Source organism: Nematolebias whitei, chromosome 2, assembly GCF_014905685.2.
Source record: "Nematolebias whitei isolate Nwh7 chromosome 2, NemWhi1, whole genome shotgun sequence".
Classification (NCBI taxonomy): Eukaryota; Metazoa; Chordata; class Actinopteri; order Cyprinodontiformes; family Rivulidae; genus Nematolebias; species Nematolebias whitei.
The window spans coordinates 3,886,547-3,913,636 of record NC_056499.1 but is presented as its reverse complement, the minus strand read 5'-3'; the positions used below and the strand labels follow the sequence as shown (position 1 = coordinate 3,913,636).

Here is a 27,090-nt window from a genome sequence, read left to right as displayed (position 1 = left end):
ATTTTTACATACTTGGACATTATTTGCCTTGTGTCTTCCTGGCACCTATTTATAGTCTGTTAGTTTAATTCACCAAAGTTCACGCTCAGTAATCCAGGTAGAAATCCAACAATGTTCATTCAGGTCATCTGGATGGTTTCTTATTTTTTATTTTTTTGCTGAGACGTTTCATCTTTCATCCAAAGGACTTCTTCAGTCTGAGGAGACACCAAACAAACTGATTTCCACAAACAGCATACTCCATAGTGGGGTTAAATTGTTAGCATTTTTACATAATAAAGTTGATATGAATTATTTACCACTTTTTCACTATATACATGTTAGTGTTCCAAAGTTCGTGTTTAGCTCCAACTTCTATTTACAGCCTGAAAAGGCTCCTAGAACGAACAGTTCTCTTCCTTTGTGAGTTACTGTAAGGATATTTCTCCTTAGCGTGATTTGATGATGGAGAAATATTCTTAAGTCAAGTCACATTTAAAACAGTAACGGTTATCAAAGTGCTTAAGGAGAATTGTTCTTGGCTGTGGCAACCCCTGAAGAGGGGAAAGCTGAAAGAAGAAGCAGATTGTGGCTGCATGCTTTGCATGTCCTGAAGGAGATGAAACTCCAAGAAACGGTTCACCCTCGTATCATCACCGCAGCAGCTGGCTTACAGAAAATGACGTGTGTGTGTGTGTAACAAAACTTTGAAAGCCCAGCTGTGAGGATGAGTATGCACAAACTGAGCAGTGATGCGCTACCTATCGAGAACCAGGCTCTTAATCATATTTTGTTTTATTTGCTGTGTAGCTTTATGCCAGTATATAGAAGCTACTAAATTCAGAGATGGGGCCAGAGGAAAATTGGCGAGTGCAGATGAAGGTAACCGTCCCACCACACACACTCCTCTTCCCTGCTAACTTGAGCTTTAACCCTTCAACCTTAAACCGGATGCACCTTTTTTTTCTTCAGTTTTTTGTTGAGCACCCCCCTTTTCTTTTACAGAAACTTTTTTTTTTTTGTCTTTTAATTTCCTGCACAGATGGAGATTTGCCTTTCCTGTTTCGTGCGATGTTGATTTCTCTCCTCCCTGTTTTTTTTATTTCCCCCCCCCCACCGCATCACCTCCTGCCCTTTTGCAGCAGCTGAACAAGGAGCTGATGTTTGACAATCACCGCTTCTTTATCTCACACACGGATCCAGTGTCGCCTGCACTGGCATCGCTTGGTCAATGTTTACTCTCCCCCTACACTCTGAATAACTGTTTTCTGTACTGCCTTGGTGTGTGCATCACTTCTGCTTCACTCTGGTGTGAAATCAACTCAGTGTGTGCTTTTATGACTGATTATTTCTGCGTCCCTTTGTACTGCCATTAAAGCTGTCCTGAAGCACGGAGCCATAAAGTTGGGTTCATTTCAGCTCGTTGACCTCTTTTGAACAGGATGCTGATGGCAGCTTTATATGATGCAATACAATCTTCCTCTAAAGACAGATGTGCTGATTTTCTTTCCCTTTGTGATGCGCCTGACACCAAGCTTGCTTTCGAATCGGACTTGCTCTGCTTCTGTGTCCACAGGTGGAAAGTTAAACTCTTTGTCTCCTTTTTGTTTTTGCACTCTGTTTGACTTCCAGGTGAGAATTTTGAGCAGAGTCCACTGCGGAGGACCTTTAAATCCAAAGTCCTAGCACATTATCCAGAAAATGTTGAATGGAATCCATTTGACCAGGATGCAGTGGGCATGGTACGATGAACCACACAGCTCTGTCATAATCAGATTGTTTTTAATGGAAAGGTGAAAAATTGTTGCTGTGTTTGAAATAACTAGCTGTTTTTTTTTAAGATCACACGTTCGTGTAGACTCTGCATTTGAAATTTAAAGTTAGTAATCTCAATCTTTCTCCACTTTGTGATCCTCCCGCAGCTCTGTATGCCAAAGGGTCTGTCATTCAGGACACAAGTCGACTCCAGGGAGCCGCAGTTCCACTCGTTTATCATCACCAGAGAAGATGGCTCTCGGACATATGGCTTTGCCCTCACCTTCTTTGAGGAGGTGACCAGTAAGCAGATCTGCAGTGCTATGCAGACGCTTTACCACATGCACAACGCAGAGCAGTATGACATCTTACACACCCCCACCTCCCCGCAAGGACCTGAGGACCAGCGGCTCTCCCAGTCTCGTCCCGTGCTCCACGCTGCGCCCGCCATCTCCCGACTGCAGCGCTTCAACTCCTACGACATCAGCCGCGACACGCTGTACGTGTCAAAGTGCATCTGCCTCATAACTCCCATGGCTTTTGCTCAGGCGTGCAGGAAGGTGTTGGAGCAGCTTCACCAGGCTGTCACGTCCCCACAGCCCCCACCCCTCCCTTTGGAGAGCTACATCTACAACATCCTCTACGAGGTGCCCCAGCCTCCATCCGGACGTTCCCTCAAGTTCGCGGGTGTCTACGGGCCCATCGTGTGCCAGAGGCCGAGCACCGCCGAGCTCCCGCTCTTTGACTTTGCCATCGGTGAAATGTTTAATCTGCTCGGGGTGGAGAACGTTCTTCAGCTGTTCACGTGCGCCCTGCTCGAGCTGCAGATACTGCTCTACTCACAACGTAAGTCCCAGTCAAACGGTTGGACTCGGTGCTTTCGTGTCGCCATAAGCATCCAACACCACATGATTACAAGTAGTCAAGATGATCCTTTTCAGCGAGGACACTCTTCAAAAACATGTACACGCTTTAAATGGCTGAACGTACAAAAACAGAAGCCACGAATGAATTATTTAAGAATTATTAACTATTAAGAAGATCTAACTGAAGCTGGAGGACATGTCAGAGTCATGATGCGTGACGAGACTAGAAATTCTCTGAGAAACAAACTAAATATGGTGAATATATCAGCCTCTGGTTTAAAAGATAAACAGAGTAAATCTTTAATGGTCTATAAGTTCTGATAAGACTTTGCTTCATTACAAACAGTTGATGCAACTTGTTCTATTTGATGGAAATGTGTCAGAAATCAGTTTCAGCTTCAACAGTGAATACTTCATCTCTTCTCGTGGACCGTGTTGCATCGCTCATTTACATCAAGAATGAAATGCATGACGCATTAACGAAGGTTAAGTTAAAAATAGGTCTGAAACAAAAGTTGAAACTACCGGTAGTTACCGTTCTAACACCTGCAAACGGTAATACAGGCTCGGTGTTAATTTGGTATCTTCTGTTGCGAACGTTGAGTAAGTTCCACGAGTTCCTGAGGCCGATGCACTGATTTGTTTATTTCTGAGTAGAAACTTTTTCCTTTTTTCAAGAAGCTTAAAAAAGTTTTCGCTTGGAAGGAAAAAGCATTTATGCAAAACATTTTTTAAACGTCTGCGGCCCTTTTTTTTTTTTTGGTAGTAAATTTGTAGTTAAATTTTTCAGACCTTAACTGAAACGCACAAAATTTAAAGTAATGTTCGCTGATGATGTAATGTTTTTTGTCTTCAGTCACTGTGTTTTGTGTCTCCTGAGCTTTAACGCTCGGCAAGAATCTGATTATTTGCTCATTTAATTAGCTTTGAAAACCACATCGTTAATCACAGGGCGCTTGAGCTCTGCCTGCATCTGTTAATTTATAAAAATCCAGCTCATTCACTGAAACCTTTTGATAACGGGGGATTTTGTTTTTCTAAAAAAAAATGTACGGAAACAGGCAGATCACTTAAGGATGCTGAGTCTGTGTTGCTGAACTGCAAGCGAAGGCAAATGGTTTACTAAATGGCAGGGGCTGGGAGGCAAAGCTCTTAAGGGAGAAAGCTGCTGTGTTGCTAGGCAACCTGAAGACGGGGAGGATAGTGGTAACGCAGGATGATTATTATTGGTCAGCAGTGACATCATGCCTCTCTTCACCCCCGTGAGGCTCATCACTGCAGAACATGTGAAGGCGGTCGTGTGGAACTGAGCTTCCATCGAGAGGAACCGAGGAGAAATTTGCTACACACTTGAGCAAAGACACAGAGAGGACAACCATTAACGCCGTGCGCCAAAAGCAGAACGGGAGTTTTTTTTTTAAGGAAAAATATCTAGCTTACTTTCTATGAAGGGGGAAAAGACATGTTGTGAAAATGGCTGTTTTTCTCTCGTCATTCTGACCCTGAAAGCACGTTGTGCATCCGTTGTTGTGATGAGGGTGGATCCAGACATAATTTGCATCTTGTGCTTTTACGTGATTCATGCATTTGACGGTGACGAGACAAATCAGGAGAAAAGAGCCTGAAGGGAAAATCTGAACTGACTGAAGTTGTTGGAGTCAGAGTTGTGCACAGATTTGAGCCACAGGGATGAAAGTCAACGCACAACAAACCATGTCATCTTTTATTTTAGAACTGTTGGAAAGTTAAATATTGTGTTCTGATATTGACGGGTCTGAAGCAGCTGTCAGATGTTTTTTCTTTGTAAACTGTATCGCCTGCTTTTTAATTTTGTTTAGATCAAATAAATAAATAAATAAAGAACAATATCAGTGATCATTCTGCATTTTAGCCCAAACAGAACCTGGAGTGTTAAACTCGCCCAGTCCACGGTTTTTAAAACAATGTGTTGAGTCTGAATGAGTTTTACTACTTTGTTTTGAGTACATTTTTAGTTTTATATACTACACAGTTCACTCCTCGTGAGCCAGTAGTATCAGCACCAGTTCCTAAAATGTTCTGGGCGTGCAGCTAGTGTGACCTGATGGCTTGTTTTGGTTGGATATGGGTGATGTTGGTATACTTGGGATAAGAAGCACATGGAGACGAGCACATAACCAAATGAAGTAATGGTGTTCACACTGGCACCATAAGAGGAGAGGCAGAGCTGCTGCCGAATGCACAGTAGGTGTGAACTGCGTGGCGCAGGAATGCAGATGAGGAGGACAGGGCACATATTTGCATGAACACTGGCTGGCTGAGGTGTGACACCCTGAGCTCGTGAGTGTTGCCATGTGAAGTCACGATAAAGGGTTTGACCAGCGGGTCAGCTGGCTGCAGACGGGTCACTTTTCAGTCCGGGTCCTCCCAATGGGGCAGACCAGATGCTGCTTTATTTACCGGTCTCACTTTATGTGTCGTGTTTTAAATTTCTCCCATTAATTTATGATTTACTAAGCTCAAACTTGTTCAGTTTGTCTTTAGTTTTGTGCTGCCTGTATTTACAGGCTGATGTTGTTGGCCAAGGACTGGATAAGGGTTTCTGTGATTGTTACTGGATTTGTGCATCAATTTGCAGAGTTTATAGCATACTTTGTATAATTTACAGTGACATCATCATATTGTAAAAGTGCTGCATTCCCCAGATTAAAAACGGGCTTTATATATTTACTTTGATATCAAAAGCTCTGGACTGAAGGGACCACAACAGATAAGATGTCCTTGCATATGTTTTTTTTATTATTTCTTTGCAGTCAGAAATGTACGACTCATTATTTTCCCGTGCAAATGTTCACAAGAGGATCTTGAGCATGACGAGTATTTTCTTTAAGTGAGGTAATCCAGCCTCGCTCGTTAGGTTACACAACAAGGGTAACGACGAGAGTGGAGTTGATTTAGTTTCATAATGTTTTGTTAGTGCAATGTGTGTCTTCAGACTGAAATCTTTGCTCCAGAAACGTCCTCTTGCATTTGTCTGCAGCAGATATTTCTGTGTGTGGTCACAAATCAGAAGAATGAGGAGATGAACAAGACATCAGCAGTGATCTCCAGTTAAAGTCACAGCCCTTATTGCTGCACAACACAACTGCTGTTACTGACCTGTGGCTTCAAAGAAACACGCAGCTTGTTAAAGTGTTTGATAAACGGCTCTTTAAACACTTTTAACCATAACATATGAACGTATGAGCACTTTTGCTTGTATGAAAGTTTTGCAGTTGAATCATAAAATCCACCTCAAGTTGTTAAATATCAAACGGATTCATTCATGTGGGTGTGGTTTCTCTTTTTAAATCTTCGTGTGTGTGTGGAGCAGATTACCAGAGGCTGATGTCCGTAGCGGAGAGCATCACAGCCTTGATGTTTCCCTACCAGTGGCAGCACGTGTATGTTCCCATTCTGCCCGCCTCACTCCTCCACTTCCTGGACGCTCCTGTACCGTATCTCATGGGCCTCCACTCCAACGGGCAGGATGATCGCACCAAGCTGGAGCTGCCGCAGGAGGTAACAAGTTTGAATTCAATACATTTTATCACCGACTCGTGAACGACTGCAGCTTTTAAACCCTGCGCTCCTGTTGACGGTTCAAAATAAAACGCCACATTAACAGCTTGCAATGGGCCTGTGCTAAACTTTATTTTTAACTTTCTTTTCTGTATTTTCAAAACATGCTTGAAGATTTCAAGACTGTTTCCCACCTTTTTTATATTTCTCAGGGCTTTACACGTGATTATTTTGTGTGTGTTTTTATTTACAATTAATAGAAGCCTCTTTATTGTTGCCAGCGATCCAGTGGATCCTCCACTGCTGACGCAATGGCTCTGTTTTGTAGCTGCTTCGGAGCGTCGAGTTATTCTAGATAATTGGAGCCTAAGCCCATTTATAATTAACTTGCCCGGTGCGTTCAGTGATATTTTAAACCAGACACATTTGGCTCTCAGCGTTGTGCGCGAGCTCGACTTCTCACGAGCTAACGCTCATTAGCACCAAGTGTTTTTCCAGGTTTTTGCACAGAAGTGCTTAAAGTTTAATCAACGTCAGACACGTGGAGTAAATTAAGAAGCTAAACTATTAAACCTACAGACGTGCTTAAGAAAATTCTTGTTTAAAATATTGTTGCATTTAGCTCGAATAAATAGAATACGACCAGTTTTCTGTGCACGAGGCCCAATATATTAAGGAGCGAATCTCTCCGTGTGTGGCAACTCGATTCTGAAACGAGTTTTTATTGAAATGGTTATAAATTTTGTTTCAGTTATGTAACTGACAAGATGAAACAACAATGTAAACAAATAGAACATTTATTTAAAACAATAATTTTAGGTTCCTTACTGTATCGAAATCTTTTTACATCATTTTATATTTATACCAAATATAGGAGTGCATACAGTTCTGTAACTTTAATTACCTGTAATAGGTTAGCTTAGTTGCCTGGCTTTTTCTAAAATAATAATAATAATAATAAAAAACATCTAGGAACAAATAATTTCATCCGTCCATCATCTTTACCCACTTCTTCCTTATCGGGTCACTGGTGTCCGTGTCCAGCCATCACTGTGTGAGACGCGGGGGACACCTGGACATGTCTCCTGTCCATCACACACAAATAATTCAAAATATATAAATACACAAGTAAACAGACTTCAGCCTACCACAGTATATTAACCTTTAACTCAAATAAAATACAGACTTCAGTTATTTTTAACCACATTGCTCCAACATTTGTTATATTTTCAAAACTTAACCTAATATGAAATATACAGACTTCACAGTCTTAACCATATTGATTCATATTTGTGCATATTTATTATATATTCATATATTATATTTTCTTTAACGAAATTTCAAAACCTGTGCAAGTCTGCTCAAAAACTCTTGTGAACTGTGATAATTTATAAACCATCTAAACTGTATCATTTAGAAGTGGCTCCAGGCGATGTGTCTCATCTGCTCTTGTCAACCTGTTAAAAAGACAAATTATATTAAGTTTGTTGTATAACTTGTCAGGTTTTTGTATATTATGAGATAAAACAGTCTTTGAGCTGCAGCTGGTAGCATTAATCAGAGCTTCTCCCACTTTGTTTTTGTTTGATGGTTTATGTTTTGTCACTAAAAAGCCACGTGAAGGATTAATGCACGTTGTCCAGCGTATTAACAGTAAAGTCAAACGCCTGCCTTCGGCTGAGCGCTCTGCTCGTAAATGTTTGTGATACAGCAAGCGATGGAGTGGGCGACCTTCACAGCCCTGCTGGGGGAATCAGCTGAAAGTCTGGCGCAGAGTTCGTTGGTCGGCGGCTTCGCTTTTTATCTTCCTTCTGCGCATTTGTCATATTTCCAAAAATACTGTACCACAATTTTATTTTTACACTTCTTGCAACAACAAAAAAACCGTGCTCTTGTTAAGCTCCGCCTTCCCCAGAACATTAAAGGATCTGATATGACTTTGCACCGACCTTTAACAACGACGGAGCGGGTTGGACCACGCTGTCCTCCCCTCCATGCTAACAGACTCCATTCAGATAAAGGGAGCTGGCTAACTTCCGGTAGCTTGCTGTACGGTGGCCTACAAGGCCAAACTCTACGGTGACGGGTGGACACGTAATGCCATATGTAGTACCCTCGGGAGCAGGAGCAGAAAAAAACTAAACTTAAACACATTTTAAAATTGGTTTATGGGCCTTTAGAATCGATTTAGAATCACCAGGACTAAGAATCCAGATTCGTTAATGAATCGTTTTTGTCTGCACCCCTACTATTTATGTAAATGTTTTGTTTCTTCCAGGCCAACTTGTGTTTTGTGGACATCGATAATCACTTCATTGAGCTGCCCGAGGAGCTTCCTCAGTTTCCCAACAAACTGGAGTTCATCCAGGAGATCTCCGAGGTCCTCATGTCCTTCGGTATTTCTCCAGAGGGAAATATTCACTCCAGCGACAGTCAGGTCAAGTACCGGGGCTTCCGATCCGTCGACGTGGTCTCCGACAAGCGTAACGGCAACCTGGCCTCGCCCCTCAACTCCTACCTGCTGAGACAGAACGAAACGATCGCCAGGCTCCAGGCACTGGTCAAGAGGACAGGAGTCAGCCTGGAGAAGGTGGGAGATGATGTCATGCCATGAATTAATGAGTGGCGGCTCAGACGATCACGTATCGTGTAGGTGGGGCTTCATTTTTAATGAAAGCGAGCTCGGTGACAAGAAGTGCGTTAAAAGGTGATGTAACGCATAAAATGATGTAGGAACAATCACTGAGGGTTTTAAAAAAAAGTTTTAGCATGAACTAATAGTTTTTACCATCTTGATGTGTATAACCATTCAACTCACTGATATTCATCTGAAAGAAAATTGGTTGATTTCCTCAATACAAAACCATCGCAATACAAATAAAATTGTATTTATTTACAATAATTCACAATATTTCAAAGTATTGAACCAATGCTGTAAAAGGGACAGTAATTTTTAGATACTTTCATTGATCCCAGAGGGAAATTCAGAAGGTGCTATTTAGTTTTGTTTAATTTTTAATCTCGTTATTGGTGATTACAGCGTACATTCTGTATTCGGACAGTCCGCTCAGATTATTGATCAGAAGGATTTTGTTGTAGTTTCCTGACACCAGGTTTGCGCACGTTGTTTTGCAGCTTTGCTCTCATTCGTGTTTACACCGATCGAGTGCTGACTGCGCGGCGTCCTGTTGGCACAGAACCGTCAAATGTCTCGCAGGCCTCGCAGAGTCCGAGGAGGGACAGCAGAGTTTGTTCAGCAGTGACATCATTTCTGCCGCTCGCAGCCGCGTTAGCCCCGTTTCACCTCCGTGCACTTTCAAACGAGCACGCAAATGTTTTCTGACGTTTACGCTTCTCCTCTGGTTTTATCTTCGTTTGTTTTTGAGTTGCTTGATATGAAATGGTGCATTTCTTGGTATAAAAATATGAATTTAGTCCTTAAACCAAACTAAAACGAAAGCTTGGTATTTAATAAGCAATTTGTTTTTCAGTGACAAGATGGCGGATAATTGTTGACACTATCAACACAAAAAGTTAGTCTTTCTTCTAAAGTGAAACTTCTCACAACCCTATGAAGAGTTTTACTGACGAGCAGTTTGCTTCTCTACACTTGGATGTTTTTCATCATTTTACAAGAATTAAATTGCATCGATGAAGTGTCGCAGAAAAGAATCGGATAGCTGAACGAGCTGCTCGTGTAAAGTGTAATCTGCTTACGCACATGTGGTCACGTTAGCTTTCCCTGAACGGATTAGCTCATCATCCTCTTGTTGTTCCTCAGCTACAAGGTCACTTTTAATCATTATTTTTGTTTAAATGCAACTCAGCAGTCACTTTAAAGAAACTAAAGAATAAAATGTCTTGAGTTTAGTCTCTTGAATGCAACAATTTTTTAGGCGCACACACACACGGAGTGTTAGGTTTGCAGTTTTATTCCACCCCCTCTCTCAATAGCAGTCTCCTAATTGCTTTCTAAAAATAACTTGCTTTAGTTTCATGTGGATCAGAAATCCAAACGTACGTTTTTTACTCTTTTCGTCAGACCAGTTGTAGCTGTTCAATATGACGACTTAAACGGAGAGTCGCACCGTTCCAGTCCTCGTTTCCCGTCGTGCTCTTCTCGTTACGGTTGATTTTTAAAGGAACAGTTGTACAGAGCTTTACCTGATTACTGAATGTTTGTGCACATCAGCTTGAGGTGAAAGAGGATGCCAGCAGCAACAAGGACGCGCAGCTTCAGTGTGACGAAGACGAGCTAAAGATGCACCAGCTCAACATCCAGGTGCGCGAGGTCTTCGCCAACCGGTTTACTCAGATGTTCGCCGACTATGACGTGTTTGTCATCCAGCCCAGCCACGACAAGGAGTCCTGGTTCACCAACAGAGACCAGATGCAGAACTTCGATAAGGTACAGAAAGTTTTGTTGTAATTTAATTCAGTGTGCATTTAACAACATTTAGGAGCACTGCCTGCAGCTGAGCTCGAGTTATTTTAAATATTACATGTATCCTCAATAGCATCACTTCTCTCCCATGTGCAGGCCTCCTTCTTGTCTGACCAACCAGAGCCCTACCTGCCGTTCCTGTCGCGTTTCCTGGAGACTCAGATGTTTGCCTCTTTTATCGATAGTAAGATTCTTTGTCACGACGACGAGGAGAAGGACCACACGCTGAGGGTTTTCGACTCCCGCGTGGAAAAGATCCGCATGCTGAACGTCCGAACGCCGACGCTGCGGCCCTCCATGTACCAAAAATGCACAAACATCGAAGAAGCAGGTACAGAAAAACGACAGGATCTGAAAACATGTGAACACTTTATATTTATAATCAGAGAAGGAATATAAAAAGTTTGAGTATTTGAGTTTGGGCCAAACTTTTTTTTTTTATTCCTGTGTAAAAATCTTACATATTTTGAAACTCTTATTTTGAAGTCCAGGTTTCTGGCAGATTTGCTCTCCTCTGTCAAATGATTGGTGATCCATGTTTTTTTTGCAGAGCAGCTGCTTAAGAAGCGATCTGCTAAAGCAGATGTTTCTCCTGGACCTCGAATCATTGAGCTGGAGAATCACATGACCGACCATCGTAAAACTTTTGGCCCTTTTCCGTTAACGGTGCAGCACGCTTCGACTCGACTCAGCACAGTTCCAAGGCGTTTCCATTAGTAACGGTTCATGGAGCCGGTCCCTTTTTCAGGACCCATTTCTCTGGGGTTCCGGCCGAACCGGCACCAAAACGTGACATCAGAGCACTGTCGGTCACTTATTGGTCAGGGGGCGGAGTCACTGGTTGTTTGAGAAACTTTCACAACACCCAATCCGCCATTTGCAATAACTCAACCCGAAGAGCGACTGGACTAAAGATTTTAAAATCAACGATGACAACACCGTGGTCTAACGCTGAAGTGCAGGCGTTTTTTGTGCGTGGTGGCTGACGACAAAATTCAGAGTGAGCTAGATGGAGCTCCACCTTGGAGCCCCCTCAGGCTGTGCAGGGCGTCACCTCCCCCGCTCCGAGCTCCGCCGGTCACCGTGGAAGACCCTCCGTGCTGCCGACCCAACACGCGCTCCTGAAGGCCGGACCCCGAGCCCCGGCAGAAAATGGTGGACCGGGACGGGTCTGGGACGGAGTGTGGAGACGATTTTTAAAAACATTTTATGTATAAAATTAATATATTTTTTTTTTATCAGCGGAGATTAAAAAATAGAAATAAATAAACGGTGCAGGCTTTATCGTGAAATCCTGTTTTCACTTTAATGACGATTAAATAATCTGTTAAAGTTAACTCGGCTGAAAAATCATCAAAAGACACAAAATTACTGGATCTCTCAGGAATATTTTTAAAGAAGAGTTGCAGCCTTTAGTTCAACTTTATTCTAACCCACAGATGTACAAATCACAAAACAAGAATTAAACTTTAACGCAAAGCTAAAATAAAAAAATATGTAAGCAAGAAACAAAACCACATATTCAAGTTGAACAATAAAAGTTGACACGAGTGCAAATACTTCAAGTGATGAAGGAAAACTAAAATTTTAAATATAGACGTTTTTGTAGAATCTGGTTCATCCGAGATTTAATGGTGAACTAAAGTTCATTAGCAGGATCAATATATTGTTTAATTCGATCATTTTAATAATCTGTATTCTTTTTAATTTACCGGAAACTTCAAAATAAACTCTCACCCTGGACTGAAACCTGTTTCAGGGTCTCAGCGCCACCAGCTGGTGAGGGGCGTGACGTCCATTTGAACCCCGCCCACTAGAACCGGTACTGAAAGCCTAATGGTACACGACGTGTACCGAGCCGAGCAGAACCGTGCTGTACCGGTACTGAAGGTTCTGAAGGAAGTGGGGCATAGTTCTCTCCATCGTCTGTGGGTGGCAGGTCCTTGCAGTGCATTTTGTGTGTGGGACACTTGCAGGAGGTTGTTCTTTGACTTGAGTGTACAGTAACTTAGTGTAATAGTATTTTTATTTATAAAAATAAAAAACAACTAGATTTTACTGATATTTGTCCACAGAATATAATCATAATATTGATCTTTGGGCGCCCCTCTGCACTGCACACAAGACAGTTGTTGCTAAACTTGAACAAGATCTGCGTACGGGGGGGGGTCTGATATTTTAATTTAAGATGATAATGAACGTTTAATTGACGTTTTGATCTGCCTGCACCTCCCCACTGTTCTCTGGCTCTCCTTGCACTTGTTTATCCCTCCTGCTCCTGGTCCTGCTCGTTCACAGTTTAAAGACCAATTGACGAAGTATTTCTCACCTCCTTGTTGCTTTGGTTCATTTAGCTCGTGTGCATGTGTGCGTGCGTGTTTTTTATTTTTGATCGGCCGTCAGAGTCACTGAAGGAACATTTGTGTTCTGGTCTTTCTTTGAAGAAAACCTTCTTTGTTGCTTCCTGTGATTCTGTGGGTGTTTGGGTGGAGACGCTTCTTTGTTTTCTTTAATTTCAACATGTCCTTGTTCTCTTATCAGCCTCTTGTTCTCTTGACATCATTGTTCAGTCACACTAGTTTAGATTTTTTATTTTTTTTACATAAGATTCAGAAAATGTCGCCAGATGAATAAAGAAGGTAAGAAGACAAGAAAATGAGTCTTGCACAATGGATATTGAAAGTTTGTGTACCCCTCCGTCTTATTTATTTTTATGGACAATGTTGGAATAGAAGACAGTTTTTAAACGACATGACAAACATCTGGCCAAACAACCGTGGATTGTTTTAAAACGTAATTGGAGTTTAAATTAGTGAAAAGTCCTGAAATACCTCAAACTTTATTAGCGTGTTGAGCAACGTAAAAATAAAAATGGAAATTGGGATATTTTTAAAAATAGCTATGATGTTTGTGTCGTCATTGTGGTTCTGGCCCAAGTCTTGGCTCCGTCTTGTCCATTTCTCTTGTTTTACCTCCGGCCCGCATCACTACCAGTGGATCCAGAACCTTCTCCCACAGAGCCCCTCGTCTCTGGAACTCTCTTCCGCACCACATCTGTAATTCTGGTTCTCCGCCCTCGTTTAAATCTAACCTTGAAACTCACATTTTCAAACTTGTTTATTCCGTTTAATGTCATTATGTTTGATTTTAGTGATATCTGCCTTTTACTGTTTTGTTGTTTTTATCTTTGTATTTCTTGTTCGGTGACCGTGAGTGATTTGAAAGGCGCCTTCAAATAAAATTATTATTATTATTAAAGTAACTCAAACACTTCCTGTGATCTTCACAGAGAAAGCCATCGAGATGAGAGTGTCAAAGATCGACCACACCGCCCTCCTCCCCCACCTGCTGGACATGAAGATCGGTCAGGGCCGGTATGAGCAGGGCTTCTTCCCCCGACTGCAGTCGGGCGTGCTCTCCACTGGGCCCACCAGCAACAAGTCAGTGCTTCATCATGATTTAGACCTTGTCCACATGGAGATACAGTTATTTAACAATGTTTTGTGCGTGTCATAACTAAAATAAATGCCGTCTTAAACACGGCAGAGTTTCTAGAAATGCCTTTATTCAGATGAAAACATCGACAACGACCCAAAACACTGTAGTGACTTGAGGAGCTATGCTGTAACGATGCTGTAACGATGCTGTAACGATGCTGTAACGATGCTGTAACGATGCACTAAGAACAGGAACATGTCTGCGTTGGCATTTTGGCTGAGATATGACCGTTTTCATTCATTCTGACTGAAAACATTGAACATTAACATTTTCAGCTGCTCACTCAAGTAGTGTGGCATGTCGTTGTATCATGTAATGGGTAAAAGTGGCTGTTAATGACACAGTCGGCTTGCCATAGACCTCATCCTTCATCCAGCTCGCCTGGAGCAACCGTCAAATCAGCTTCATTTCATCGCGCCGCCTCGGTGAAATGCAGCTCATTTGACCATTGAAGTGCATTTATTAAGTAAAAGTTCAACTGAGACACACCTTTACTATAATTTTGAGCAAATACATAATTGTTTCTAAGTGTTAATCTTGTTAAATTCTTGTTAAAGTCCTCCCGTGCACGCTCCCACAGTAGCCATTTGGCAGCCAATCGATTTTTGGTGCAACACCGGCCCACGTTTCTGGGTTGTCAGCGGTGACGCAGAATAGATGCAACTTATATGGACGGCCAAGCAACGTATTTTTGGATTTTTCCACTTTATTAGACACATTTGATGCGACGTGTACAACAGAAAATACGGTATTAATATTAAAACGAATGATGCTTAAAGAATTTTTTTCAAACTAGAGCCCATTTTCAAAATGGCTGTGGCATCTTAAACACTATTCTTGTGTTTTCAAGGCTCAAACCATAAAAACGTTTGCGTATTCACAAAGAAACTTGTGTGTGAACCTCCTTTTCCTGTTCATCCTCTTGAAACGCATCTCTTGTTCCCTCTCGGCTCGACGGCTGGTTTTAATTCTGTTTCGCGCTACAGATGGGCAAAGAGAAGCGCTCCTGCTCAGTGGAGGAGGAGGGACCGACAGAAGCAACACGCCGAGCATCTTTATTTGGACAACGACCAGAGAGAGGTGACGAGTCATTTTGTGCACTTTCAGTTTTTCAGTCTTTACTGCCCGGCCTTCGTTTTCTCTGTTCATTTTGCATGATCTTATTTTAATCTGCTTTATTTTGACTTCCCTCTTCGCACTTTTCCTCTGAACTCTCACCTTCTCTCATACCTTCTGGCCCATCTTACTTTATGTTTTGTCTTTGTTTCTCTGCCTCTCTCGTGCTCACGCTCGCACACTCGCAGCATGTAGAGTGTTTGTTTCCGGAGCCGCAGCTCCTGCTGTTTCTTGACTACTACTGGCTCTCGCAGTCCTTCAAGCCCTGTCTAAAGTCGGTGACTGTGGATGTGGTATGTGTTGGTGGCCACAGACCAGATGAAGTATCCACACACGTGGTCATAACTCCCTCTGCTTCTGTAACTTTCAGCGGCTGAGCTTAGTCTGATCGTTTATGGTTCTTATGACTCAAATACGGGGATTTTCTCTAAAATAGACTTTTTAAATGTCCGTGTCTGTAGTTCTCGTATTCCACCTGCGTCAGCTCCCAAGTGATTCCAGCTTTAGTTAAATGTTTTACTAATATTTACTGATAGATTTCTCTGCCTCTTTACAGAAATACATCCAGGAGGCCAGAAACTTGGGAACCACCATCAGGCAGCCTAAACTATCCAACTTGTCTCCGTCTGTAATCGCTCAGACAAACTGGAAATTTGTTGAAGGGTTGCTGAAGGAGTGCAGGAACAAGGTTTGTGAACGACGAGTTCATCAGTTCTCTCTGTTACGATCCAATATTTGCTTGGTCACATAGTGTTAACATTATTTATATATACGTGTCTGTTCAGTGCCCGGAGGCGACTTCTGTTGTGACTTGGCGCTTTATAAATAAACTGAATTGATAAAGTAGAACGCACAACTGTGTGTACACATTTATTTTGTTTTCAGCACACGGCTCGTTCTGCGTTCAATAAAGTAAAAAAATAAATTTTATTTAAAATGTTAAGAAACTTTAGTGCGTATCTACTTGTAGGTTTTAGTTGCGTTATTTTATGCTCAAAGCCCGTTAAGAAAGATACACAAAAACAAGTTAATTTGACAATGTTCTAGTAAGTTCAGGTTGTCTTTAAAATATAATAATGTTTTATATCTATATGCACAAAGAAGTTTTTTCTGAGCACAGATTTCAGGCCGCGGCTGCTCAGAAGTCAAACACAAAAGTAAAGGTGCAGACAAGTTTCGCTCTGAGAGCCAACATGGGCGTGCGCCTCTTCTGTTTCTCTGTAGACGAAGCGCATGCTGGTGGAGAAGATGGGCCGAGAGGCTGTGGAGTTGGGTCACGGAGAGGTTAGTATCACGGGCGTTGAGGAGAACACCCTGATCGCTAGCCTCTGTGACCTGCTAGAGAGGATTTGGAGTCACGGCCTGCAGGTTAAACAGGTTAGTCAAAAAAGAAAATCTCACCTGTTGTCACAGGTGGACGTTATTAGACTGCAACCGCCGCTTGCTTTGACTCCTTTCAAAACAAATAATGGCGTGAATGTGTTTCCTCGTTCAGGGTAAATCTGCCTTGTGGTCCCACCTGCTGCATTACCAGGACAGCAAAGAAAAGAATGCCACCCCGGGCAGTTTGGGGCCTCCAGGTAAAGGCTCACATCGTTGAACTTGATAACAAAACTCGTTAACGTCCACAAATGCTCATTTGTTTATTTCCCACCAGGATTCATCCATGACACTGAAAGGCGTAAATCTGATGGAGGTGGATCAGCCATGCCTCCTCTTAGAATCTCTCTGATCCAGGACATGAGGTGAGGAAGACTGTGGTTAAAATGCGTTATTGTCATCCTAAAGTACCAGTGCTGCCCCCTCGTGGTACACTGGGAAAACTGCAGAAAGTTGGTGCATCATCATCATCGCTGTAAAGTTTTATTTTCTCATGGATTAAAAAGAAAATAATTTGTTTAAGCATATTTAATTCTCATTATTTAGTTCAATTCTTACAGATGTGTCTTAATGCACACAGAATGAAATACTTTGACAGTAGCAAGTATTTTTACCCAAACTGTTTCTTTTTTCTGTTTTCGTTCAGTGGCTAAATTAAATGTCAGTAAATTTTTAGGAAATCCATTTTGGAAATTTAAAAATGGAGCTTGTTTAAAACTTTAATCAGCTGAGTCATCTCGCTTTGATTCTTTCAGTAATTTACTTTTCTGCACCATCAAGTGTCGTTTTATTTTACTGAATTCAGTTATGTAAAAAAGTTAAGTCTGGACATTCAAGAAACTTTTTTAGATTTTTCTACCTGCATTATAGAGCGTGCATCAGGAAAGTTCAGTTTAAGCGTTTCTGCTGCGAAGTCTACAGCATCTTGACTTTTATTGTTTTACCGGAGTATAACATTTTGTTATCCATCAAACCTTTTATTTTAAATTAAAACAAAGTTTTACAACATTGTTAAATCAGTAAAAGAAAATCATTCACTGACCAAGAGCACAGTAGTAAAAGAATTAAGAAATGTATCCCCAAAGATAATATCTTAAAATGTTTTAATATATGTTTTTAAATGTATATCTTTCTATAAACTACACAAGAAATCATAACTATTTAATTGTGAGGATGTGTTGCTGTTGAAAGAACATCTGGAGAGAGGCCACACTTTGGGAACCCTGCCGTCTCCAGCAGCTCATTCCCAAACGGCCGTGGTGGTTTAAAGTAAAACGGTTCATTTAAGTTTTAGTTTTTAAAACTTCTGCTTAATAAAAACTGATGAGTGAGATGTGCAGGTGAGGGCAGGTGAAGCAGGACGCTGCGCGTGTGTTTGAGTGACGGCCGACCTGACTCTCAGATTATCTGCTGTAATCTCAGACTTGAGGAATCTGGGTTTGTGTGGAAAAGATTCAGAGTGAGTCCTCGTGGACCAGCGTGTTACTTCCAGCCTAATTACCAGAGCCCCCATGGGGGGGGGGGTCATCTCAGGGCATAACCGTGCAGCTCTGCTCTGTGTGGGTAGACCCTCCTTTGTGTTTGGCGTGGTCATAAACAAATCCATCATTACTAAGTTTTAATAATCAATATTAGTCTGTTTAAAAGAATTAACAGCTTTTCTCACAACTTAAGGCTCGTGTCACTGTTCCTCACACACCTGTCACACACCTGTGCACTTTATGTTATGTGCTCTATACATGTATATCATGTGCATTTTAGCTTGAAATAACTATTCATACAAATTCATCCTGCTGCACGGTTATATTCTACCATGTTGTTGTTGTTTACTCTCTTTCTTTAGGACCTTGTAAATATTATAATTTTTCACTTTTTGGTACTTTATTTTGTACCTTATTGAATGATTTAGTGTTTCTTTTTTGTTCTTTGTTTTTAGCGAGTCTAATCGGTTCTTCTCATCCTGAGCATTTCATTGTACTGTTGACCTTGTGTTGACCTTGTGTTGACCTTTCATAAGACAAACAAACACAACTTGAACTTGTATTAATCTTGTTGGCTCATAACAGAATGAGATGTTTTCCTCTGTTGCCATGGGGATAACAAGAAATCTGGGTTACTTGGTGTGAGTGAGGGTGGAGACAGGCTGGGGGGTGGAAGGTGGAGGAGGAGGAACGTACGGCTCAGGTGAAGTGGAAGGAAATGTGTCTGGACATCAGAGACATGATACTGGCTCGGAGCAACGGGAACAGCACCGACCTTCACAATAAGAGTCCGCTGCTCAGAAACAAACTGGATATAACGGCGATGAGAGGCTTCTTTTGTTGGACTCCAGTCATCATGATTATTATTATTATTATTATTATATTTACACAAACTCAACATTGTTGTCTGCCAACAGTAATAAAAGTATTTTATAGATAAGGTTTGTTTTGAGCTGCTACTTGAACTACACAATTTGACTTGCAGCCTGAAAGTTTGTACATTTTTTACAGTTTTGTGACATTTTATGAAAATAAAACATAAAATAATCTCTGTAAGCCGACGTCCTTTACATTAATAAAAATGGAGGCAACACATTACTTTTACAGTTTAGCTACTTTTAATTAGCGAAGTCTAAATATTGTGCGGTTGTCGTTTTGTGTGTTTGCATGCTCTTTGCTGATTCCTGAACTCGGTTTTATTCTGCAGACACATTCAGAACATTAGTGAGATCAAGACGGACGTGGGCAAGGCGAGAGCCTGGGTTCGCCTCTCCATGGAGAAGAAGCTGCTGTCCAGACACCTGAAGCAGCTGCTGTCCGAGCACGAGCTTACAAAGTGAGCCAAACGACACATCACCGCAGCGTCGCTTCTTTCCGTCAGCATTTCTCGATCAGCAACAGAGAGGTTTCACTCGGGACATTTTAAAGATCGCAGCTTCTCTTCCAGCCTCCTGTTCTTGTCATGACCTCCTTTTTCTTGTGTGAGAACGTCTGTCTCGTGTGAAAGGGAGCTAGTGTCGTGTGTTATCTGGCCATTCATAATACATCCCCTCCTCTGAAGTTGCACAGCGTCAAACTGTCGTCCAGACGGCATGAATGATTCACAGCCTTCTTCATAATTGATACCTGAGTGACGAACTGGGTTAGGAAGCTTTCTGTCTCGCCCTATGTTGCCACTTCTCGCAGGACCATTTCTGACTCCCTAACAAAACTTTTCTTCTTTTCAGAAAACTGTACAAGCGCTACGCCTTCCTGCGTTGCGATGATGAGAAGGAGCAGTTCCTCTACCACCTCCTGTCTTTTAATGCTGTGGATTACTTCTGCTTCACCAACGTTTTCACAACCATCAGTGAGTCAAAACAGTCTGTCGGGATGTCGCCGATTTGAGCTCCCCGAATAACCCGTCACCCCTCCTGTCTTCCAGTGATCCCCTACCACGTCGTTATTGTTCCCAGTAAGAAGCTGGGGGGCTCCATGTTCACAGCCAACCCCTGGGTGTGCGTTTCTGGTGAGCTGTCGGAAACTGGAGTCCTCCAGGTGCCCAGAAACACACTGGAGATCACGTTTGAGGTTTGTGCTGATTCTTTTGTAAAAGGCCGTTGCAGTAGTAGCTCTGTTTACATGGACATGAGCGAATCGGATTAAACGGACATTCAGAATAAACATGCCGTTCGGATTATTCTGAGCCGATTCAGCTCGTTCCGAATTAATTTGTAATCCGAATGAGAGGGGTGGCTTATGCCGATTCATAATCCGAACGATGTGCATGTAAACACTTAATCTGGTCGTTTTATTCTGATTGTGGAAAACCGACCTGACTGCGCACGTGCGACCTGTGTCCACCTCACGTATTTCTGCCTGGCTAGATGATAATATGTCGGGGGAGCAGAACTGGTCGGAGAGCGACAACATTTCTACTAGAAACTTTGAACGAGCTCAGAATGATGTTTCACCTGTAGCTCAGTCAGCAACGTGTCCACCGTCATTAAAACCTGTCCCGGGTCCATTTTGGGCGCTCGGGTTTGTTTACGTTCATCACGGAAGTAGAAGTTCTTCTGTGGTTTTTTAAGGAGAGTTGACCACTCTGCGCACGTCAGTACTTCTGTTCTGAACAAAAGCCCGCTGCATCGTAAACGGATTGTGCCCGTGTAAACGATACATTTGGATTATTTAATCTGAGTACATTTCAATCCGGTCAAAGAATTGTACGCACGTAAACATAGTGAGCTTTTATTTGCTTTGGTCCCTTAACACATTGAGTGTCAGAAAACATGAACACGAAGGACACGACTGCTGCGTTTCACACAGTAAGACTGTTTAAAGGTATAAAGTGTGTTTAAGGTTTAAAACTGGCTTTTGTAAAATTAGCGCCACTTTTTTCCCTCTTCCAAACACTTTTATTAAGTAATGGGTTTATTTCTTTTAGTTTTTTTTTCCCCTTGAGTCATTTTTCTTATGGATGAGAATTGGGATAAAAAATGTACAAATTAAAGCAAGTCATATAAATAAAACAAAACAGCTCTTTGTTTTGAGCACACTTTTAATTTTTGTCCATTTTTGGTGCCTGACGTGATTTCTGCTCGCAGTGCCAGAACCTGGGGAAGCTAACCACGGTGCAGATGGGTCATGATAACTCGGGCCTCTACGCGAAGTGGCTTGTGGAGTACGTGATGGTGCGCAACGAGATCACGGGGCACACTTACAAGTAAGCCACCCTTACTAGAAAACTTCAGTGTCGTGTTGAAAAAGTGGTTTCTGTAATGCTCCGCTCCGTGTGTCCAAGGTTTCCGTGTGGCCGGTGGCTGGGGAAAGGCGTGGACGATGGCAGTTTGGAAAGGATACTGGTGGGAGAGCTGATCACCCCCAGCTCTGAGAATGACGAGAGGATGTGTCGAACACCACCCATGCAGCAGTCTCCGGGGATGATGAGGAGATTTGTCACCATCTCACCAAGCAGCAAACCAAGTGAGTTACTCATCTGCACAACATGACTTCCCTATGAGCATTTCTAAAGAGTTGTGATTTAGCTGCCCTCAAGATATTTGGTTTCCATATTCAAGTTGTCGTGATCTACGAGACAGCAAGTAGATACAACTCGGCTGGATGTTCGTTATGAGTGTGTTTGTAGTGCACCTGTGTTTACCCTTTTTATCTCCACCATTAGAGCTGAACACAGGACAGATTCAGGAGGGAGTGGGAGAGGCCATCAATGGGATTGTGAAGCACTTCCACAAACCGGAGAAGGAGGTGAGAGACTCGCCGTCTAGACGGGTCTAAACACGTACTATATTATTCATCACAAATGAAGAAAAACATCAGTCTTCTCCGCTCCCTCCCCTCCTCCCAAGACCCTCAGTTACAGAAAAACATGTGAAACGCAGTGAAGAAGAAGTGTGACCGGTTCGGGAAAATTGGCTGCTTTTATATTCGTTTTGATGCAGAACAAACATAAATATGAGATGACTGCATTTTGAGGCAGGTGGAGCAGTATCTTAAGTTCTTTGAGGATTATTTGAGTTCATTGTAGCTTTAATAACAGGGTTTAGGAGCAAGTCATTGTTAAATGGGGAAATCCCCTTCACTCTTGTTTTACATCTTTAAAAGACGCAGAACGAAAGAAAGCTGTTAAAAACAAAAACCGTGCTTTAATTCAAAGTACGATTTATATTTCATTGTGTGTGAACGTTAACTACACATACAAAATATAATATACAGTAGTCCCTCGTTTATCACGGGGGATCTGTACCCTGAAGCCACATGATAAGTGGGGGGAGGGGGAATAAATATATATATTTATTTATATAAAGGTGTTTTAAACCCTTCCCACACTCTTGCAATTTTCTAAACAATGTTTCTAAACTCTAAACGCTCTAAAAGAGACAGAATGTCATGATTTCAGCTCCCTGCCTCCTCTGCTCTTTGTCACCTGCAAGCGCTCTTGGCCACGCCCACTTCTCCACACTGCATGGTGATCAGCTGATCAGCTGCAGCAGGAAGTTTATCCTGCAGTGTGGGCTGCGCAAATGTGCAGCAGGTGCTAAATAATTTAAAATAATTTATTTTAAATTTCATGCCGATCGTGCGGCTCATCCATCAATCAGCCAATCGCGAGTCATGTCCACTCTTATTTTGAAAACCCGCAATAGAACGCGTCCACGATAAACGAATCGCGAAGTAGCGAGGGACTGCTGTAGATTGTATACTCATGTGTAGTAATTTTCCATTTTAATCTGATATCAAACCAAATATACCAAAGATTTGTTTAGTTTTTATCCTCAGTTTAACTGTAGCCAACGAGTACACCTTCAGTCTACACCTTCCAGAATATTTCCATTTGGTTTAAGATCTTATTGAGACTATTAAACTTGAGCAGCTATTACGATCGAGTTAAAGCAAATGAAAATAACTGCCTGAGTCGGAAGCTTTTCGTTCACTTCGAATCCTCTCTAACTCTGCACTTCTCTCCACAGCGAGGCAGTCTGACCCTCCTCCTGTGCGGGGAGTACGGCCTCGTCTGGGCTCTGGAGCAAGTTTTCCAGCACGGTTTTAAGTCGCCTCGGCTCTTCAAGAACGTCTTCATCTGGGACTTCTTGGGTAAAGGCACCACCTCTCACAGACCAACAAACTGCAGACTTGAGAGGTTAACGGATGGCCCCTGGAGTGCAGAAATACGAGACCAAACACATTTTAAGAACGTTAAACCGTTTGTACAGTTTTAAAATATATACAGTAAAAAAAATAATTGTATCATCCTACATGTATTCATTCCATGACAGTTCAGTACAGATAAGTGAGGGGTACAAGGGAACTAGATGAAAAATACGATGATCACAGGAAATTTAACACTTCCATGTACAACAGGTTGCACATTTTATTTAACCACAGAAGCAGAGGAAGATACTTTACAAACAAACAGCAAGCAAAGCGTGAATGACTGGTTCAGACGAACACGGAGGCTTAAAAAGATGCTTTAATGATCACAGACGACACTGAAAGACTAAAGAAGCTGTGGAAAGCAGTGACATCGTATAATCAGTGCATTCAAAAGGGGTATGGCAAGCCATTTGTCCATTTATTTGATATTTTTGATATCAAGTCATTTTTTCACACGAGCACTCCGCCTGCTGAGAAGCTGTGTGAGCATTTCACAGTTCATTTTTGTGTTTTGCAGAAAATATTTGCTTTTCTCTTTGTTTTTGTTTGTTATATATTGTTACAAGCTAAACAGATAAACAGTATTATTTAAAAAAAGGGCATTAGAACAGATTTAAAGCTTCCAAACAAACACTAAATAGTTGGACAGTTTTTTTTTTAAGACTTTTGTGAAATAATACAAAGATTAGAGGACACTTCTCAAACTTAACTGGTGTTACTATGTGAATTAGATATTTAATGGAATTGTGTTATAACAAAGCATCGTTGTGATCATTTTACCCTTTAACAGAAAAGGCACAAGTTTACTTTGAGGGCGCTGAGCAGCGGGAGGTGGCTCCAGATGAAAACTGGCAAACCAGAGTGCGCCACTTTTGCCGCTTCATGCGGGCCATCAACAACACGTCCAGAAACATCGGCAAAGACGGGAAGTTTCAGGTGCTCGTCTGTCTCGGTGCAAGGTACGCAGACATTCAGTTATCGTGCTCATTAATTTTACATGTTTTATAGCAGAAACTGTCTTTTACTTCAGGGATGAGCTGAATGTGCTTCTTTTTTTTTCCTCTGTGGTTTGTCTTCCTCCGCCAGGGACCATCTGCTGCATCACTGGATTGCTCTGCTCGCAGACTGTCCGATCACCTCTCAGATGTACGAGGACACTGCACTGGTTAAGGACCGCTCTCTGGTCAACTCTCTGATCAGAGTACTACAGACTCTGCAGGAGTTCAACATCACACTGGAGGCGTCGCTCATCAAAGGTGTTGGCATCTAAAACCAAACCCTTTTCCACCACTCGCACCTGAACGGGCAGATCACCAAGGACCACTAAAAAGAACAACTTAACCTTTTATATGCAGGAACAGACTTGGGTGGGGTTAAAAAACAAAACATTTTTCTGGCTTATATTAAAGCTACTGTCGTTTTCGCCATATACAAGAAGTGCAATGAGCCTTTTCAAGACTTATTTTTATCCTTGGATGATGCCATTAGACGTGGAGAATAAGTTTTCTATTATGAACTATGGTTTTCACATTACTGACGACCTTGTGCTACAATGTTTTACTTAAAGCTAAATATTTTCATTGTCATGATGAGCTGATGACAACGGTTATATTTAAGGGAAAGCGAGGATTAAAACTGTTAATATATTTTCAGATAAAACAGTATTATTTTGTTAAATTAGTGAAGTTGCTTGCTCTGTTAACGTCGATTTCAGTGTCATAATACGGAGCCTAAAAGCAAACGATGTAGAAGTATGCTTTATAAGTATGTGCATGGCAGGGAGGCTTGTTGAACGGGAGCCAAATTGCCCAAGTGAGGATAAAAAAGGCTGTTTGAGCCTTTTCCCTTGAAAGCATACATGTATGCTCTTACATGGAATACCTTCAGCAGAAGAAAAGGTCATCACATGACAGGACTGTGTGATCCAAGCCTGCACTCAGCGACGGTTGGATTCAGGAAAAATAGTCTCGTGTTTCAGACACAAGCACTCCGACATGCTTGACCCAACTTCCTTCACAAAGTGGATCACAGTTTTAGCCTTCAGTGTAAATACCTCCAACCAGCTTGTTCCTCTTACTATTTTTGCAGCCCTTACACTACATGTACTTTGTCTTTGAACTGAAAATATTGTGGTGACCTGAGTGGACCGTGTCGAATTCTGACTTCCAGATTAACAATTGAGGGACTGCTTACCCCCCGGATTTTATGATTTTGTCATCATGGTTTCTTGCTATGCAATATCCACAAGAGAAAATTGAGATTCTACTGGGCTTTTCTCAAAACTTTGCTGTGGAAAATAAGAGATTTGATATGTGATGAACTTCTTTTCCGTGCCAACAACATCTGGAATAACTGTTGTTGTTAATAACTGTTGTTGTATGATCCACACAAGCATCTTGGGAAATATCTGGTTTTTTTTCAATACAGGTGTACATTTATCAATATAAGTGTGTAATTTAGTGTTTACCAAGTGAGCAAACAGTGTACAGTGTAAAAATATAAGAATAAAGGATCTGTAATGCATTACAGTGGACTTATAGAGTTGAGCAGTGTGTGTTTATTATCTGATGAATATTTCTGTGGACAGAAACTAAAGTTCTTCGTTGTAAAAAGACAAGTGAATACCTATTTTAGAGGAACGAGTTGGGATTAATTTTGTAAAATTTAAATAATACATGCATATTAAATTCAAATTAAATTTGTTATGGAGGATGGATTGTGACAAAATGAAACAAATACATAATACAAACAACAATTAAATGTATAATTTAATTATAAAATACACAATTAAATAATGTAATGTACCTTTTAAATTATTTATTTCATGGTTTATTTAATTTTGTCACCTTCCGTCCTCCAGTGGACACCATGAAATTGTGGTAACTGTCAGTCTCGCTCGTCAAACTCAGTGGGCGGGACTATTGCGGCTCGTGAACAGATCCTGACGCCTGATTGGCTGTTCCTCACAGCAAGCCAAATCGACTGCAGATAATCAGAGTCAGATTCTTTATTGTCATTTCCACCTCATGTGGTACATGTGGTGGAGTGAAATTATGTACACAGGGTCCCAGTTACATCCAACAATAAAATGCAAAAGAAAAACAATAACATCTAAGATATGAACTAACGCTTGAACACAACATTGAAACATTGAAGAGTGTGTGTGCTGGGTGAGTGTGGTCCTTCATGATGCAGGTGGCCCTCTTCCTGCATCTGGAGGTGTAGATGTCTGTGATGGTGGGGAGGCTGACTCCAACATCTTCTGTGCAGCCTTCACCACTCTCTGCAAAGCTTTTCTTTCTGCAGCTGTGCAGCCTCCATGCCACACGTTGATGCTGGAGCACAGGATGCTCTCCACTGCACACCTGTAGAAGGAGGTGAGGACTGAGCTTCCAGACCAGCTCGTCTCAGCCGCCGGAGGAAGTAGAGTCTGGAATCTCTAATGGAGTGCTTCACAAAGCAAGAAAATATATTCCGAAACTTTAGGAAGCGGTAATTGTGTTTACGTGTATTTAAATGAAACCTTTTGTCATACCATGAAGGTAAAGAAGAAGACGCGCTTGTGGAGCTGCATGGAGGGAGCTTCCATGTATGAACTGAGTTCAGACCAAAGCAATGGATTTCACGTGATCAGCATTAGTCCCGCCCACTGAGTTTGACGAGTGCGACTGACATTATTTCATGGTGACACAAGGGTGGAGTGTAACAAATAAATCATTTAATTGAGTATTTAATAATTTAATTGTATAATTAATTGTGTGTTTAATGATGCATTGAATATTTAAACGATGCCATCCATCCATCCATTTTCTTCCGCTTATCCGAGGTCGGGTCGCGGGGGTAGCAGCCTAAGTAGGGAGGCCCAGACTTCCCTCTC

General features: G+C 41.7%; 1 protein-coding gene across 2 annotated transcripts in view; it reads left to right on the top strand.

Moving 5' to 3' along the window:
• The window catches only part of dennd5a (DENN/MADD domain containing 5A), a 37,651-nt gene extending 11,899 nt beyond the window's left edge, over positions 1-25,752 (top strand). Inside the window, exons 2-23 of one of the 2 annotated variants that reach the window (XM_037689527.1) lie at positions 790-861; positions 1,612-1,721; positions 1,902-2,580; positions 5,953-6,140; positions 8,419-8,730; positions 10,333-10,548; positions 10,681-10,915; positions 13,874-14,024; positions 15,069-15,162; positions 15,755-15,886; positions 16,423-16,575; positions 16,694-16,778; positions 16,856-16,943; positions 19,267-19,395; positions 19,787-19,908; positions 19,984-20,129; positions 21,146-21,264; positions 21,343-21,524; positions 21,724-21,806; positions 23,030-23,153; positions 24,004-24,172; positions 24,300-25,752. In XM_037689527.1, coding sequence (XP_037545455.1) covers positions 790-861; positions 1,612-1,721; positions 1,902-2,580; positions 5,953-6,140; positions 8,419-8,730; positions 10,333-10,548; positions 10,681-10,915; positions 13,874-14,024; positions 15,069-15,162; positions 15,755-15,886; positions 16,423-16,575; positions 16,694-16,778; positions 16,856-16,943; positions 19,267-19,395; positions 19,787-19,908; positions 19,984-20,129; positions 21,146-21,264; positions 21,343-21,524; positions 21,724-21,806; positions 23,030-23,153; positions 24,004-24,172; positions 24,300-24,483 — 3,773 coding nt within the window. In that variant the 3' untranslated portion in view covers positions 24,484-25,752. The remainder of the gene's footprint in view (positions 1-789; positions 862-1,611; positions 1,722-1,901; positions 2,581-5,952; positions 6,141-8,418; positions 8,731-10,332; positions 10,549-10,680; positions 10,916-13,873; positions 14,025-15,068; positions 15,163-15,754; positions 15,887-16,422; positions 16,576-16,693; positions 16,779-16,855; positions 16,944-19,266; positions 19,396-19,786; positions 19,909-19,983; positions 20,130-21,145; positions 21,265-21,342; positions 21,525-21,723; positions 21,807-23,029; positions 23,154-24,003; positions 24,173-24,299) is intronic. The other variant, XM_037689535.1, reaches the window with a different exon arrangement.
• The last annotated feature ends 1,338 nt before the right edge of the window (positions 25,753-27,090 follow it).